Source organism: Pleurodeles waltl, chromosome 6 (assembly GCF_031143425.1).
Source record: "Pleurodeles waltl isolate 20211129_DDA chromosome 6, aPleWal1.hap1.20221129, whole genome shotgun sequence".
NCBI lineage: Eukaryota > Metazoa > Chordata > Amphibia > Caudata > Salamandridae > Pleurodeles > Pleurodeles waltl.
The window spans coordinates 609980728-609999492 of NC_090445.1; the positions used below are offsets into that span (position 1 = coordinate 609980728).

Below are 18765 nucleotides of genomic sequence, written 5' to 3' on the forward strand. Positions count from 1 at the left end.
TCTGCTGGTGTAATCCTGCGTCAATTCCTGTAGGTTACAAATTTCCACTGAGGGAGTGTGGTGCTAACCTAGTGAAGGAACTGAAATCAAGGAAGTCACTGCCCGATGACCAGCCCAATCAATGAAAGGATGTCTCCAACAACTAGGCCAGTATAGTTAGTAAAGACACTATCCAAGGTGTGACCCACAATATGCATGGGGGATTTTACTGAGTGAACCAGAGATTAGCTATAAACTACAGAAAGGAGCTCAAATCATTACAGGAGTTATCTTTGAGATGAAAATTAAAATCACCCAGTATTGTGAAATTAGCGTTAGCTAGAAATGGTTCCAAAACTTAGATAAATTGGCTCGGGGACCTGGGGGACAACAGACCAAGAGCCTGAAGAAAATGGCTTTCGTAAAAGTTTCTAGTCTGAACCAAGCCACCTCGCAGGAATCTTGCGAGCTAATGATCACCTGTTCCAGAGTGCAATTAAGTGCATCTCCTAAGATTATCGCTAGCCCACCGCCCCTTCGAACGGGACTATCTAATCTAAAAATAACATAGCCCGGAGAGACCACTGCCACCAGATCTGGTCTAGAGTCCTCTTTTGCCCAAAGATTGAATCAAATGGAAGACTAAATATGTGTTTAATCAGCGAGCGTGTGTTAATTAAGGCACATGCAATCTTCCTTTTTTGTCGAGTCCCTTCCCTATTGCCTCCGACCCTTCCTTAACAATAGAAACAGGCAGCAACAAGCCGTCACACAAATTTACATGTATAGTACAATTAGAAGACAGAATCGCAGTGTTTTTGTCTAAATTAAACGTGACACATACCTCATTCCTACCTTTAGGTCTAAGAGTTCAGACCCTGAATAACACACAAAAGTAGGCAATGTTGCAGCGGTTTCTAAACCAGCAGAGAAAAACAGTGTATGAATAACAAATGTAAAGTGTAATGCTTCCAATTCTGCCTAGTGTTAGAAATGGGTCTTTGGCTGGCAGTCAGGTTACCCCCCCTGTCCTAGCTAGGACTCTCACTCTAGTCAAGATAAAGGAGAATCACCCTTAGTAAACCCCCGCTCACCCCACACTGTTAGCGTTGAAAAGTACCTGGGCAGTGTCAAAATAACACGCACAGGTGAGTGTGCGTCGAAAAAGGTTAGCTATGCGTTGATTTCTCACCCGCAAGCGAGGCTGTGCGTCGTTTCTTTGGTCGGGTCGGCGTGCGGCATTTTTGCTCTCCGCAGGAGAGCGATGCATTGATCTGGGCAACCACTCGGGTCTGCAGAGGCATTGCATTGTTTTTCTGCGCCCAGCAAGGTTTGCGCCAAACATCCTGCTGCACGGTATTAGCAAAACCACGCAATGTGGGTTGCGACATTATCAGCCTCCGTCAGCGGGTGTTGCGTGTCGTTTCTTCAGCTGCGTGCGTCGATCTTCCAGCCGCAATGCCAGGGGAGCATCGATTTCTGCCATGAAGCCAGTGGCGCATCGTTTTTTCAGCCACATCTCGGAAGGTGAGTCAATGTTTTCCCCGCAAGGCTGTCTGTGCATGGATTTTTAGTCTTGGTTTGCCAGCTTCACCTGTCAAGGCCCCAGGAACTGGATAGGGCATTACTTGGCAGGGCAGGAGTCTCAGCAGAGAGTGCAGGTGCTGGCAGGAGACGTCTTTGAATGCGCTGAGACTTCAACAACAGGAGGCAAGCTCAGGACAAGCCCTTGGAGATTTCATCACAAGCAAGAATGCACAACAAAGTCCAGTCTTTGTCCCCTTTCACCAGGCAGAAGTAGCAACTGCAGGATAGCTCCATAAAGCACAGTCACAGGCAGGGCAGCACTTCTCTTCAGCTCTTCTCCAGGCAGCGGTTCCTCTTGATGTCCAGAAGTGATCTAAAGTGTGGTTTAGGGTGCCCTTCTTATACACATGTTGGCCTTTGAAGTAGACTTACTTCAATGGAAAGTCTCTTTTGTTTGTGAAATCCTGCCTTGCCCAGGCCAGGCCCCAGAGACACACCAGGGGGTTGGAGACTGCATTGTGTGATGGCAGGCACAGCCCTTTCAGTTGTAGGTGACCACTCCTTTCCTCCCTCCTAGCACAGATGGCTCATCAAGATATGCAGGCTACACCCCAGCTCCCTTTGTGTCACTGTCTAGTGTGAGGTGCAACCAGCCCAACTGTCAAAATGACCCAGACAGGGAATACACAAACAGGCAAAGTCATAGAATGGTTTAAGTAAAAAAATGCCCTCTTTCTAACACACAATCTTAAAAATAACTTTACTAAACAATGTAATTTTAAAATGTGAGCTCAGAGTCCTCGAACTCCACATCTATCTGCTCCCAAAGGGAATCTATGCTTTAATCTATTTTAATGGTAGCCCCCATATTAACCTATTAGAGAGATAGGCCTTGCAACAGTGAAAACCAAATTTGTCAGTATTTCACTGCCAGGACAAATAAAACACATTAGTATATGCCCTACCTTAAACATTCACTGTACCCTGCCTATGGGGCTACCTAGTGCCTACCTTAGGGGTGTCTTACATGTAAGAACAGGGAAGGTTCAGGCCTGGCAAGTGGGTACACTTGCCAAGTCGAATTGACAGTTAAAATCTACACACACAGACAATGCAGTAGCAGGTCTGAGACATGATTACAGAGGTACTTATGTGGGTGGCACAACCAGTGCTGCAGGCCTTCTAGTAGCATTTGATTTACAGGCCCTGGGCACCTCTAGTGCACTGTACTAGGGACTTACGAGTAGATCAGATATGCCAATCATGGAAAGCCAATTACATACATATTTTATATAGGAGCACTTGCACTTTAGCACTGGATTGCAGTGGTAAAGTGCCCAGAGTAACAAAAACAGTAAAAACAGAGTCCAGCACACATCAACAACCTGGGAAATAGAGTCAAAAGGTTAGGGGAGACCACGCCAAGGATGCCAAGTCTAACACTTAGGTATCAAAATCATATTAGTGGCTAACTGTTTACACAACCTTTATTATTTATGGACTTTATTTTTGTGCATTATTCAATTTCAGTGTTATTTCGTATTAGACATTTACTTTTTGTCATATTGATGTATAAATGTTCTCAATTTTCACTTTAAAATGCTGCGCAGAATAACTGATACACCCTGAGAAAGTCAGAATATGTGAGCTTTGGAGCACTTCTGTGAAGCAGACTTACTAGACGCATCTGGTTTTAATCACATTGGTTATGCCTTATGTCTTGAATTATTAAATAGATTAATTTCTGAAAAAAGTAAAACAGCCTTAAATAGGATTAGGAGGAGTAGTGTAAAATAGGAATTTACAGAAAGTCATTTTGTGGTATATTTAGATAGTAAAAATGATTATAAAATTTGCATAATGAATAAAATACAACAAAAAAAAATCAAACCTTCTATTTTGTTTCCTTTGTAGAAATAGGTATAAGACCTTTTCACCACTTTGTAATTTTTTCAAGTACTATTTTTTCAGGACCAATTATGTCACTGCAGCTTTGATCGAGCAAGATGGTGGCTGAGCCCTTTTGTGTTAGATCCCCCACCACGTTCCCTCTACCATAAGTCAGGAACCAACCAGTGATCCTGGGGAGGTGAAAGCAGTTTTCTTTGTCCTTGAAAGGTGGAGGTCCCATAGAAACGTTGTCGTTGCTGGATTAGCTGAATCATTATGCCAGCCAGTTTTAGATCACCCTTCTTAGTGGGCATTATTTTTCCCCTCTTATAGCAGCCATCCAGGACAGTGGTTCTAAGTGATGAGCTCTCTGCTACCTGCGACTTTTAGCAGGCCAGCCCAGACATCCACAGCAACTGAAGCAGCACGGGACTGAGTGGCCGATCTTGCTCAGTTGTCTTACACATATAGTTGGAACGGGAAAGGCTCTTATCCTTCATCTTCAGAACACCTATCCCTCATTTACGACTGCTAGTACCGCCATTGTTTGTTGTGCTATAGCTTCTGCCACAGCCTTTTGTGCGCCCACTGTTCCTGTGTAATCAGCCTCCCGTAGTGGTCTTGGCGCTAAAGATAATTCTAATAACGTTGCCAACTTTCTTCAGTTTATTGTCGCATCAGGCGCCTTTGTCAAAACCATGGTTCATGGAAGTCAGATATGCAGGTTGGCGCTGCATAGGCGAGACGTCTAGTCTCAACCCACCGTCTTCTACATTCCACCAGCCAACATAGTTGGCTATTGGTGTTTCCATCTTGCACGATCCCCTTGGTCCTGCTATGTTTGAAGTCCTGAGGGTGTAGCAAGTGACTTAGTTCTCCTTAGAACCCTTCAAATATGCAGCCACATTAATGTATATTTAAAAATAGAAAACAACATTAGTCATGTCTGTCTTAGGACTGCTGGGCAAATCTGCCCTCGTTGTTCTTATCTTGCCATGGGCTAAAAGTTTGAGGAAAAGAGCTATGTGGCCTGGCACAGATTTTGCTCGCTGGTCCCTATTCTTGTGACCATCTCAGCTCCCTGTACACATGGCCATTCAATGCAGTGTTGAGCTGTGCAACCACTTCTTATCTAAATAAAACTCCTAGACCAAACAGAACACTTAAGCGCACTCTCAAACACACAATGCAGAATGAAATTTACATAGGTGCCAACATAATGCTACCTTAGGGTACAAATCAACGCAACTCAGTGGGAAATGTACAAGACAACAACCACCTTCTTTAAAAGAGGACCCAGACGGTAAAGTTCTGTGGATACCCATTGTACACAAAAGGACACACTGGAAATATTAAAATACACTGAGCGAACTCACATATTGCTTGTCGTCAGGGTTATCCTCCATTATACTAAGGGTATCTTCACACCGAAAGCACCACACAGGGTAGATGTATAAACTCTTCTAAACCCATCGTCCAGTGCTTAATTTCAGCAGGTGGTGGCAGGTGGGGCACATTGGTCTGGCACACATTTTTTCTTGTCAGACTTTCGCCCAGAGCAAGAGAGAAGCAAACGCTTACAGGGGGGAAAGAGGAGGAAGAGAAAGACGGCTTAACAAATGAGGTAAAGGGCCAGGGGGTGTCTGGTGGTGCATTAAAGGGGCGAGGTGAAATCAAAACTACTCTGCTTTGGTGTTGAGAATCTCTAACATTCAGTAGTGCCGACTGCGAGCTTCTGACCAACACTTTCGGCCCTGACTTACTTATCCTTGTACAACGTAAGCACTGCCGAACCACCCATCACTATCAAAGTGTACACCACACTAGGCACAACCCTACATTCTGTGATCCTGTCAATCAAAGATTCCAGGGCGGTACAGAAATGCACTCCCTGGCAGCCTGTGGGTCTGTGAGTCCTAATGAGAGATAAGCCCTGTACTGATAGCCTATTTTATAATGTCACCCATTAGGCTTCAGTGATTGATAGTGCTATTATGTAGTAGGAGCACATAAGTAGTGCCGAAGAAACACACCCGGAGTGGATCTGAACTGAATTTGTGTGGCTTGTGCAGCTAAAGTCCGAACAAACCGCCAGTCGTAAGTGTGGTGCACTCAACAAAGACAGTGGGTTATTTCAATGCAGATAATTATCAGCAGTGATACCTAGGATAGAAAAATACATAAAAGGCATTAAAATATCTAAAAAATGTAATATGCAAATGAAACTTTTTAGTGTATAAATACATGTATGAGATCTATTTAGGTTCAGTTTGCTTTTTATCAATGTCCCCTCTGTCTTCTTATCATTCTTTACCACAATCTCGGGGTGTGTTTTAGGAATTTCCTGGCATTTCTGCACGTAAGTTTTTACATTCTACGCTAATAGTTGAAAAACGAATTCTCTATTACCTAAAGAAAAACATGGAATTGTTTACTGATTGCACAGGTGTAGCTACTTATCAATATATTTTTGTAAATATAGGCACTGTACAACATTCATACTTTTGAAGCAGTTTTGATTTTCTGAGTTTTTTTCTTACACCCATTGGTAAATAACATCGCACGCTTGTTGTGCATAATATCAGATAATCAGTCAAATAACTTTACATCAAGCATGGGTTACATGCTTACATATTTTGAATATAATAACTGACCCTGCCACCAGCATTTTGAAATAAATCCTGTTAACGGTTTAAGTGCCTTTTATCCATCATTGAAAGTCAAAAAGAGTGAATTTAACATTGCATTTTCTCATTCCGAATGAGAGCGGTGGCTGAAGCTATCCAGCGCTGTGTTCTGCATATTTTATCTGCAGCTGGACACAAACAGTCCCTTTCCTGATTAGGTAGTTGACTTCTGTTAGAAATTATTCATCAGTTAACTTAAAACACAATCTGCTTAGGCCAAAGCACAGTTCATAGAGAATGTTTGCTCATCCTCTGGTATTTATACCACAAGCAGCAGGTAATCCCCAGGGAAGTGCGTGTTGAGTTGAAGCCCTACCAACAATTTCAAAGTCAAAAAACCATTACAATAAAATGCCGATTCAAATTAGAAAATTAGATGAAAATATAATTAGCCAATAGACACTTATTATCAATAAAACTAAAATTGAATAAAGGGATCCTGAAATATGTAATTTTAGACTTTTAAGGAAAAAGTGGCTAGAAAAAAATAAAAAGCCATTGAAAAGCAACTGTTTGCGGTTGACCAAAACCTAGGCGTAATTTGAGGCCAGCTACAATGGAGTACAGCGGCACAGCACTAGGTTGGCAGAGTACCACCGGGCCAGTCGCGATCTCTGTACTTTCAGAGGAGCCAGTGCCACAGAAGCTCCTTTGAAGTCACTAAATGTTTGGTGGACCGCTGCTGTCTTTTTTGACAACTGTCCAGCAAACTTTTTGTTTTTTAAAAGCAAATTCACAAATGAATGATCCCTCCATCAAGGGAGTTTTTTCTCTGACTGTGGGTGTCATTATTTTCATTTTTCTATTCGTCACTGCCAGATGTTCCCTTGTGATGACAGACAAAAATAAGGACATCAGACCGTCCACTGTAAATCAAGTCAGCGATGTGATGCCTTATTATGATATCCAGTATTCCATCTGGCAAAAGGAAACCTGATGTTTCTTCCAACTCTAAATGGGGTGGGCGGACCAAGAGTCTAGCGGACAAGGTATTCCAGTCACATTTGTGACAGGAGTACCCTGTCCACCAAACTCTAAATCAGTCTCTTCCAACTTTCCACTGAAGCCATCTGTTTTGGTACATAAATGTTCTGCGTGGGGCAAAACTGGGTGTCAAACTGCAGAGGTTGCTTTGCGGGGTGAATAGATTTGCCACTGGACTTAGTCACTTTTTTAATCCTTAAATCCTCCAGCAGGGCAAGGCTTGAAGCTGTAGCTAGGCAGGACATCACAAGGCCAGAGTCCTTCACAGCGAGGTCTTTCTGAATCTTGTTTTGGCATGGTGAAAGGTTTGAGTGGGATAAAGCTGTTTTTCTTGTTTGCCTTTGGTGCGATCTCCCTAGGAAAGCCTCAGCACCTTTGTTTTTTGAGTCAGGGTTGTTCATTCAGCTGAGGCTATGTAGCAGAATTAACTTTTGCTCAGGGAGCACAAAGTCTATTTTTATCAGATATCTGATTTCACCATTAAATCAGATTTTGAATATTATGTTGGAAATCACTTTGAAATATTTCTCTAGCATTTTCCCAGTCCTGCCTTACACCGATGAGGAACATATTTGTTATGGTCTGTTATATGCAATACAGAGTTCTGACAAAGCAGAATTCCAGATTGGGCCATTAGGATTTGAGAAATCTTAGCAGATCTTTCAAAACCCTGCATGCAGCAATTAGACACTTAAAGGATGCTGGTTTAAACAGTTGAGGAGTACCTAAATCAAAACAGCATTGTAGCCCTCAGCAGGGGACTGTGCTGGTATTTGCAGCCTTCATTAAGAGTTATAGACCTAAACTGCAGGAAAGTGTCTATATTAAGAGAGGGTCTTTAAAATAGTATACCCTGGGGCAATATGGTTATAGTGCTGTTAGAACATTGTATTCATGCTGGTAGATTATTCTGACATAAACTAGTATAAACAGAAAGAAAAGCTTTGTAATATTGAAGAGGCATTATTGGCCCTCCGCTTATCTATTATTTTCTCTGGAGTTTCCACCTTTCTAATATTCTAATAAGGAGATTCTCCCCAGTCTTGTCAAATTAATAACAAAAAAGAGAAGAAGCTTGAATCACTTCGGCCGTTAATAACATCAGCCTGTTTCTCCAAGTTATCCAATAATATATTCTAAACTTGGGAAGGACTCATTCAGCATTGAGAATGGGGACGTTTTAGATATCTCAGGAAGCTCCTCGGTTTTGTATACCCCCCACAAAAAATATACTCTACTATTTTAAATATGAATATCAATGTAAAAAGATACAAAAACATGATAGGAGGCATTTTCACTATGCTACAGTGGCTTAACAGTGATAGAACGAAAATATTACAGCGTTTCATCTCCTTCATGCACTTTTTATTAAGTATAGTGTCTTCATCAACTTGATACAATTTTTAAGTAAAGTGGCTTTAGTGGATTTAATAACATATGCTGAATATTTAGAAGACTTCACCCTCCTTTAGATACCTTCCTTTCCAGCCCACCTCTACAGTGTAGTTGTCTGCAATACCTATTGTTATCAACTCTTTAAAATATACATAGAGTGGGTTTCGGCTCTCAACTGTTGCTGTGATCAGTTTGGTGTTTTCAATCTGCCTTCCAGGTATTGATTCCATTGAAATGCATCGGGGACTACTTTATATGTTGAAAATATGGTTGACCACCACACTGTGTCACTTGGATTTTATACAGAAAACAATCTATTTTTGCTACTTTGTACCCCCAGCATTGCAAAGTCAATAGGTCTGGTTTTAATGTGCTAATATGCATTTATTTATAAAATGCTGGCAAACTGCATTTGTGAAGATAGGCCTGAACTGCAGGCAAGTGTATATATTAAGAATGGTATACACTGAGGCACCATGGTTGCAATGCTATTAGAACATTGCATTCACTGGAGTTTGATTATTCTATAATAAGCAAGTAGAAATGAAAAGAAAAACTATGGAATATTGAAGCAGAAGGACAATACCATCCATTATTAGCCCTCTGGTACTCTATTATCTTCAACGGGGTTTCCACCATTCCAATGTTCTAATAAGGAGAGTCTCCCAACACTGTGTCAAAATAATGAAAAAAGAAAAGAAGCTGGAATCACGTTAGCCATTAACAGCATCAACCTTTCTTCAAGCCATCCAATAATATATTCTAAATTTGGGTAAGGACTCATTAAAGCTAGACCGATTAAACTTTCCAGTACTTGTTTACTAATTTGTTGTTCCAGTTGGCTTTTCCAGCCAGAAATCCCAAACATGTTGGTCTCCATCACTATTTTGACACATGACGTAGCCAATGCCACTCTGTTTATAATGAGATCAAAGCTTTTATCTCATTCTTGCACTTGGGTGAAGGCTTGTCCTCATTACATTATGTTTCCTGTTTTTTGCACAGAACCCACCTGTCATTTTGCCTGTGGTTTATCGGATGTTCAGGCTCAGAAAGGAAAGACAGTTATGCTTTCCTGCACGCTGACAAGTGGTGAGGTCGAGGGAGCCTGGTTTAAGGATGGGCGAAAGGTAAGGTGGTGCACCTGTGAACTTGTAACATACTTATAGAGAAGGATGAAGGAACTCTCCCAAAAAACTGCAATGAGGACACACAATCAAAGCTAAGTAGCAACAAACATGTTTTGAACCAGATCACACATAGATATATCAATTTGAGGCAAGAATTCTAGGATACAGATACATCTTGGATGCCATATATTCACTCCTATGATCAGACACATCAGAGGGACACTAAACCAGGGACAGAGTGTCAGTACAACATTGTATGAGTGACGCGTGCTATTAACAGAAGAGAAACAGTACTGGTGACTGTTGATACTGAATGTGCGGAAAAAACAAACTTAAGATAGAGAAAGTCAGAGCTGCAGCTAAGCTTGTACACGGCGCTGAGTAGCTGCACTGACAGTACAGCAAAGCACTCCAAGTGGTCACCTTGCCATGGAAAGGCTGGTGTAAAGCCAGAGCTGGGGGCCGCAGGTGGGCCCCTGCACTGCCCATGCAGTTCCCATGTCATTGCATGGGCAGTGCAGCCCCCCCCGCCCAGCAGCATCGGAATGTGCACGGTCTGCTTTGCATACAGTGCACATTCCGATGGTGCTGGTGTGCTACGGTATTGGCCACGGCTCCCTTAAGGGAGCCAAGACCAATACTGTAACACTGTTCCCGATGGTCAGCCCATTAGAAACGGCATAATACAATTTTCATGCTGGTCAGCCCAGCGGGAACACTGTAATACGCTTGGGAGGGATACCACCGCCATGGCAGTGGCATCCTCCCAGCAAATTTGAAGGTCATCTCATCCGACTGCCAAACTCACAATGAGGTCTTCTATGTGGTCATATGAGGTCAACCCCAACATCTGCACGTAATGTTAGAGTTCTGTAATTGTGACAGTGTAGGGAACCGGTTGAAACATGCTCTGTGTTAATTAACTTTATTTTTCTAGGTTTACCCCATGGATTTCAATCACCAAAATGCAAGGGTTAGGAGTGATGACACGCTTCCTATGACTTGCGATTACAGCAAAAGGCTGACTTTCTGCCCTACCCTTAGCCCTTCTAACAGTCACATGTGGTAATATAATTTTCCAAAACATCTTTTAAAAAAATTACTTTACAAAAAAATATTTTTTAATAACATTATTTTCCTCCAATATCTCAAAAATATTAAATAGTAATTTGGCAACACAGTAAAATTTAGCAACTTCTACAGAAGATCATTTTGTAAATAATGTAAAATGTAAAATAGAAGGGGTAATGTGACAAGGATACACATAAATATGAACAAGTGCATTTAGAAATGTATATAAACCTTGCTTGATCCTCGATATAAAGCCCAATGACTGGTGGTCGCCAATGGGTAGTCATAGTTAGACCGCTTTTCTAAAATAAAACACATTTTTTTGGTTTGTTAATAACTTTGGCACCTTTTTCCCAAACCTTCACAAAACATTCAAAAAAGTCTCAGCCACCTCAGCTCCTTCCAGGAATGTTTTGGAGTGATCTTTCAAACAGGGACCGAGACAAAGGGGGGGAGCAACATGAGATCTGTTTGGCTGCCACCACATCAGCAAAGATGTGATGGCAGCCATTTAGGGACTTTTGGGGAGCAGGTTAGGGATACCCGACCGACTTAGGCCTGGTGGGAGGGGTTCCATTGGCTCTCTACAAAACTCATGATGTTTTGACATGTACTGTGTCATGTTCTGTGTCATCGATAACATAACTACAACATCTGAAATTGATGTATGATTGATGAAAAAAAAACTACATGGTGGTGGTGTGAGACACAGTTACTTTAGGTCACGGGTTATAGTTTCTTGAGGAAGAAAGAGAGAAGGGGGATAAGGAACCAGTAGCTATAAAACATATGAAAGGAGGGGGTTGGGATCTTTGGGAGTATGTGCCCAAAAAAACATAATATAAAACTCAATCATATATAAAAATGAAGAATGAAGTGGGATTTCAAGGCCTTCCCCCCCAAATGAAAAGTGATCTAAAACATGATATAAACATAAATATGTGGACGTGATGGAGGCTCATGCTAAGGCTGCACCTTCTTATTTCAGGCTGTCTGCCATGATGACCCTCATTCAAAGGAGAGAATATATAATTAGAAATTGCTACCCTTGGCTAAACGTAATTTGGCATCAATGGGTCCTCATTTGCTCCTAGATGGCTTCACATAGATGACAGCATCTCAGACTGTAGAGTGTATCTCACGAAGATCACACTGCCCAACTTTCGTCCTCTTCACCCTGTTCTTTTAATTTTCAATGTAGCTGATCTACATTTCATTTGGAATTAGAAATTTGTATGGGGAACTGATCTCTCATGTCACCTTTACAGTTAAGTTCCGGGGATGCACTCACCATTTTGAAGGACGGCTCAGATCACAAGTTGGTAATTGATAAGGTTGATGATGCTCATGCCGGGAGATATACTTTTGAAGCTGGAGGCCACAAGAGTGAAGCATCTGTCTTTGTGGAAGGTAAGACTACACAGTAAGCAATTGTAACAATTATGGACCTGTGCCATAGTGAAACACACAATGATTAGCAACATGGCCCACTAAAAGAAGTTATGTGGATATTGAGCAAGGTTTCAAGACTCAGACACCTAGAGGGCTGTACCGCAGAGAAACACTTCACAGAATTGGAGAAGTTGGCAAAATGTGCCACCCAAAATCTTTTCCTACACCACAACCTGCAGGTGCTAATTCACAACAATGAGAATCTCAATGCCTGCAGGCCATGTAAGAAACTATATAAAAAACATACAATATCACACGTCAAGTAGTGTAGGGTGGCATTTCGTGTATCACAAAAGCCTTTTCCCTTACCGCACTATTTTATTTGTACCAGCATTTCAGTAACGCAAAAAATATAGGGAAATGTGCCTGATAACATATAACCAATGTGACAGCAACATGTACATCGAAGGACTCCTGATTAGACTTCTTAACACAGATCCAAAACGAATCCAAATATTATGAAAAGGAACAATACATTTATCTTTAGCACAACCTGCACACTGACTGTGATCAGGAAATGTTTACAATTGGTTCTATAACGCTTATTGTGTCCAACAGACCCTCCGCAGGTTGAGCAACATATCCTGGATGGGCTACTCAAAGAGCCAATAGTTGTCCGTGCAGGTCAGAATACCATGGTGAAAGTGCCGTTTGTGGGCAGGAAACCCATTAAGGCCATTTGGTATCTAGATGACGCAGAGTTGACAGATGATGGGCGAATTCACATCGACCACGCACCTAACTTCAGCCGCCTCTCCATCACCAAAGCAAATCGGAAGGACAGTGGAAACATCAAGCTGAGGTTGAAGAATGAGAGTGGGACCATAGAGGCCAACATGCAGCTAGTAGTGATAGGTAAACATGATAGCTTTCCTAATACACAGAGACTGCGCCATAGCAGCATTATACCAGAATGTGCTTTATATTGCCTTTTGTATTGTTCAATATTTTGTGCCACAGCGTTGACGTTGCTCTAGCATAATTTATTTTGATTAACCACAATAAAGTCAGTCAGCAAGGATAGCATTTTTGTGTGTAGGCAACATTTTATAACTTTGAATACTGCCATTCTGCTGAATTCGCACCAGCATCACCAGATTATTCATTAGAATAAACTGCTTTTTCTACGTTTAGCTGGTAAATTTGTAATTTCGTCTAAAAACAATGTTTTTGGCAGAAGTTCATAATTTCGGCCTAGATACTTTGTTTTCGAGAATTCTGTCCACGGAAACATTTGAATCAAAAACGTGTTTTTTGTTTTAGAAATCTGATCTGTTCTACCAAAAAATGTGAGGAAACTGATTTTCAATTTTACAAAATGGAAACACACCTTCACACTCAAGCCTAGGTGGCACAAAATTTCACATATATGCCCACCAAAGGTACTGTAAAACGTAAAATCATTTGCACGAACTTGTAAACACTACATTAACGTGTGTCAAAATGTGGCACTAACTCTATATTAATATAGCCTTTGCATATGTAATAGAACGTATGGCATTTAATTATGCCACAATCATGGTTTTTCACTGTGAATTAACACACTGCCGTAAACAAAATACCATATCAACATCGCACAGTATTGTACATCGGTGCATCACACCTCTACTCCAACTGAGATACCACACTGTACTGTACTACATTCACATCCCCACTACTGTGCTGTGGTTTCTCAAACCCTAAGAACCTCATACAAATTTAGTAACACAGTGTGACAAACATACAGCTTTAAAATTACAGTACTGCAATAGCGTTCCAACTCATATCGAAATATTGCACCAGGATGTGTTAAATTCACAAACAACCCCGCAAAAGTACAGTATTGTATGTAAAGTAGGTCATTCCAATATGAATTATTCGTTGAAGCGAGGCAGCCGTACTGATATCAACGTGTACAATTTGTTCGTTTTATATTCAGGAATAATGCTCTGGTAGGGAAGAGCCAATAACTGAACAATTATATGGAAAGGACACAATTAAATAACTAAATAGCAACCAGTGACATCCACGACTTTGTTCACGTCTCCTGTGACTGCTGTTAAAACATCCTCAGGGAATCTTCGGCTTCTTTCTTTGAATTGCAGATAGGCCTCAACCTCCCAAAGGCCCTGTTGAAGTGCTGGAGAGCACCCCCACTGTAATTGGCATTCAATGGAAGCCACCCAAAGATGACGGTGGCAAACCTCTGCATCACTACGTAGTGGAGAGGCAGCAGGTGGGAAGGAGCACGTGGCTGAAGCTCGGGGAGGTTCCACCAGACAGTACAACATTCTCCACTAGCAAGGTGGACCATGGGAAGAGATATTATTTCCGAGTGCGAGCTGTAAATGCTGAGGGCGTCAGTGAGGCTATCGAGTCGGAGGAAGTGATGGCTGGTTCTAAAGGTAAGGAAGAGCAATGGAGAGAGAGCAAATATCCTCTTATTTATTTTCAGTCTAAGAGCTCTTCAACTCAGTAACTCTGTGCTGTGTAAGACTATGGTGTTCTCAAAGATGTTTTTTAACATGTCATAAGGGATGTAATATATAGGGTCAAAACCTATGAATGGCGGGAGCACAGGTTATGGATACTTCAGTATAGGTGAATTTCAGGGGGTTTTCAGATGACGTTAGTTCTTATCTCATTTGAACATGCAGCTATAAGGCACCTTTAACCTTTGGTTTTTCAGTGAAAAAATAAAATAAATAATATATATATATATATATATATATATATATTTATATATATGTGTTATCGAAGGCGGCTGCCACTGGGTAGTTATCGTTAGGTCAGCTTTTCAATAGACAAGGTGTTTTTTTTTTGTTAGCTAATAACTCTGGCGCCGTTTGGGTGTATCTTGACAAAACTTTCCAAATAAAGCAGGTCACCTCAGCTACTTCCTGGAAAGTTTTGGTGTGATCCATCAAGAGGGGGGCAACAAAAAAAGGTAGGTCTGAAAAGCAAATTTCCACATGCATTTTACACCAACTTCTTCAGGTAGTGCTACCGCAAAAGTTGCTGAATGGAAATAAGATTGGTCAGGAAGCTAAGTCTTGGTGTGCAGACTGCTTTTTGTGAAGTGGTGTGTAATCTGTTCAGTAGCTTTTGAGAAATTGGGGTTAAAATATATTTGTATATCTGGACGGCTTGGTTTGTGAGAGTCTTTCAAGAGTTGTGTGGGAGCACCAATTACAAAATAGTGTTTTGACTGGCCCAGGGAGCTTTTTTTCCTTTGGGCCAATTTGCTCCCACAGGAGTCCGACCTGCCGGAAACATGAGAAAAATGTTGCTGACAACAATTACAGTACTCTGGAGCTTAGTCCCTGTCCTGTAGTTAAAAAAATATAAGGGGGAAGGCAGGGATACCCTGCCCTACTACCCCCTGTAGGGGGGACACTGAGGGACCTCCCTCGGGACCACAATATTTAGAAATGGCTATTTTATTCACAATCTGGAATGACTCTAGCACAATTGTGGCAACAAAATGGCAGTCAGCCATTTTGAAAAAAAAATATTTGGAGAGGATGGCATCAGTAGGGCCCATCTTCCTAAGGCCATTTTGGGGCCCAGGATACCACATCCCCCGGTGCTGTGTACTTTTAATAAGGGAAGAGGTGCCTGTAGCTCCCTTACGTGAGCCAATGGTGGCCCTGTGGATCCTATTCCTCAGGGCCAAAATATGAAAAAAGGAGAGGGGGCCATGTAAGCCCCCTTCCCGAGCCTTTATATACCGCAAGGACCCAATCCCCCTGAGCCGAAATTAATGTTACAGGGAACAGGACATGCAGCCCCCCTTCTTGAGCCAGTAAAGGCCCTGAGGACCCCGTCTCCTGGATCCAGCTCAAGTACTCTGTCCCAGGGAGCCCACCCCTGGAACAGAGTAGTTTCCTTGCCTGCACTGATGTGGACAGGGAAACATGTGTTTGCTCCCGCCTGGCTGGAACATTTTTAAATCTCCCACCAGAGGGAAGCAAACGTGTCTGCCCTGCCCACAGAAGTGTGGGCATTGAAGGCAGGTCTGCCCCCAGCTGGTGGAAGATCCAAAAATGCTCCAGCTGGCCAGGAGCAGACTTCGGTTCTGTTTCCCTGCTCACACTCCTCCGGCTGGATAACATAACAGATATTGTCCTCGCCTGGATGGAGCAAGCATAAATAGCTGCTCCCTGTTGGCAGGAGCAATGCCGGCTCCTGCACCATGCAGGAGATGGCTGAGGGCCCTGACCACCTCACCCCCAACACCCATCCAATGTGTGGTTTGCTGTGTGTCCCAGGTGGGCACTGGGACATCTGTCTATGGCCCCAGGGTACGGAGTCTCTAGAGCCTATGAAGGCTCTGGAGGGGGCCAAATGTCTCTCCTTCCTTTTTATTGGAATTTGGTCCAAGGGGATAGAATCCCAGGGGGCCCAAGAAGGATTGGGGAGGGGGCTGCACCCCCCCTCCTTAATTATGGAATTTGGCCCTGGGGGATGGAGTCTCCTGGGCCTGATAAGATTTGGGGAGGGGTTTTTTGGTCCCCTACCCTTTTTAATTGCTTTTGGGCCTGGGGTGGGGTTCCCAAGGCTTGGGGAGAGGGAGGCGCCCCCCTCCCTTTCAAATTTGGCCACTGGGTCTGTGGGGCCTAATAAGGTTCGGGGAGGGAGAACGGTGCCCCTTTCCCCTTATGTATATATATTTTGGCCTGGGAAGATGGAGGCCCCGGGGCCACCATAGGCTGTGTGCCCCCCACACATATATGGTTTTGCCCCGAGGGATGGGATCCCTGGGGTCACTAGTGGCTCAGAGAGAGGGACAATTGGGTTTGGGTGCATCTTGACAAAACTTTCCAAATAAAAACAAGTCGCCTCAGTTGCTTCTTGGAAAGTTTTGGTGTGATCCATCAAGAGGGGGGCAACAAAAAAACTAGGTCTGAAAAGCAAATTTCTACCTGCATTTTCCACCAACTTCTTCAGATAGTGCTACCGCAAAAGTTGCTGAATGGAAATAAGATTTGTCAGGAAGCTAAGTCTTGGTGTGCAGACTGTGCTTTTTGTGAAGTGGTGTGTAATCTGTTCAGTAGCTTTTGAGAAATTGGGGTTAAAATATATTTGGATATCTGGACAGCTGGGTTTGTGAGAGTCTTTCAAGAGTTGTGTGGGAGCACCAATTACAAAATAGTGTTTTGACTGGCCCAGGGAGCTTTTTTCCTTTGGGCCAGTTTGCTCCCACAGGAGTCAGACCTGCTAGAAACATGAGAAAAATGTTGCTGACAACAACTACAGGACTCTGGAGCTTAGTCCCCGTCCTGTAGTTTAAAAAAATATAAGGGGGAAGGTAGTGATACCCTGCTCTTCTACCCACTGTAGGGGGGACACCGAGGGACCTCCCTCGGGACCACAATATTTAGAAATGGCTATTTTTTCCACAATCTGGAATGACTCTAGCACAATTGTGGCAAAAAAATGGCAGTCAGCCATTTTGAAGAAAAAAAAATATATTTGGAGAGGGTGGCATCAGTAGGGCCCATCTTCCTAAGGCCATTTTGGGGCCCGGGATACCACAGCTTTAATAAGGGAAGAGGTGCCTGTAGCTCCCTTCTGTGAGCCAGTGGTGGCCCCGTGGACCCTATTCCTCAGGGCCAAAATATGAAAAAAGGAGAGGGGGCCATGTAGCCCCACTCCCTGAGCCCCATATACCAAGGACCCAATTCCCCTGAGCCAAAATTAATGTTACAGGGAACAGGACATGCAGCCCCCCTTCCTGAGCCAGTAAAGGATCTGAGGACCCCGTCTCCTGGATCCAGCTCAAGTACTCTGTCCCAGGGAGCCCACCCCTGGGACAGAGTAGTTTACTTGCCTGTACTGATGTGGGCAGAGAAATGTGTTTGCTCCTGCCCGGCTGGAACTTTTTTAAATCTCCCACCCGAACGAAGCAAACGTGTCTTCCCTGCCCACAGAAGTGTGGGCATTGAAGGCAGGTCTGCTCCCAGATGGTGGAAGATCCAAAAATGCTCCAGCCAGCCAGGAGCAGACTTCTGTTCTGTTTCCCTGCTCAAACTCCTCCAGGCTGGGTAACAGAACAGATATTGTCCTCGCCTGGATGCAGCAAGCCATAAATAGCTGCTCCCTGTTGGCAGGAGCAATGGCGGCTCCTGCACCATGCAGGGAGATGGCTGAGGGCCCTGACCACCCCACCCCCAACACCCATCCAATGTGTGGTTTGCTGTGTGCCCCAGGTGGGCACTGGGACATCTGTCTATCACTCCAGGGGACAGTCTGTAGGGCCTATGAAGGCTCTGGAGGAGGCCAAATGTCTCTCCTTCCTTTTTATTGGAATTTGGCCCAAGGGGATAGAATCCCAGGGGGCCCAATAAGGATTGGGGAGGGGGTTGCACCCCCCCTCCTTAATTATGGAATGTGGCCCTGGGGCCACTATAGGCTGTGTGCCCCCCCCCCCCCCCCACACATATATGGTTTTGCCCCAAGGGATGGTATCCCTGGGGTCACTAGTGGCTCAGAGAGAGGGACAATTGGGTTTGGGTGTATCTTGACAAAACTTTCAAAATAAAAGTAAGTCACCTCAGTTGCTTCTTGGAACGTTTTGGTGTGATCCATCAAGAGGGGGCAACAAAAAAGCTAGGTCTGAAAAGCGAATTTCCACCTGCATTTTCCACCAACTTCTTCAGATAGTGCTA

The 18765-nt window shown here is 43.2% G+C and overlaps 1 protein-coding gene across 1 annotated transcript in view; it reads left to right on the forward strand.

Moving 5' to 3' along the window:
• Nucleotides 1-18765, forward strand: part of IGFN1 (immunoglobulin like and fibronectin type III domain containing 1) — a 151054-nt gene that overhangs the window by 62991 nt on the left and 69298 nt on the right. The window contains exons 12-15 of the mRNA XM_069238894.1: nt 9468-9592; nt 11932-12073; nt 12674-12970; nt 14200-14499. Of these exons, the coding sequence (XP_069094995.1) occupies nt 9468-9592; nt 11932-12073; nt 12674-12970; nt 14200-14499 (864 nt within the window). The remainder of the gene's footprint in view (nt 1-9467; nt 9593-11931; nt 12074-12673; nt 12971-14199; nt 14500-18765) is intronic.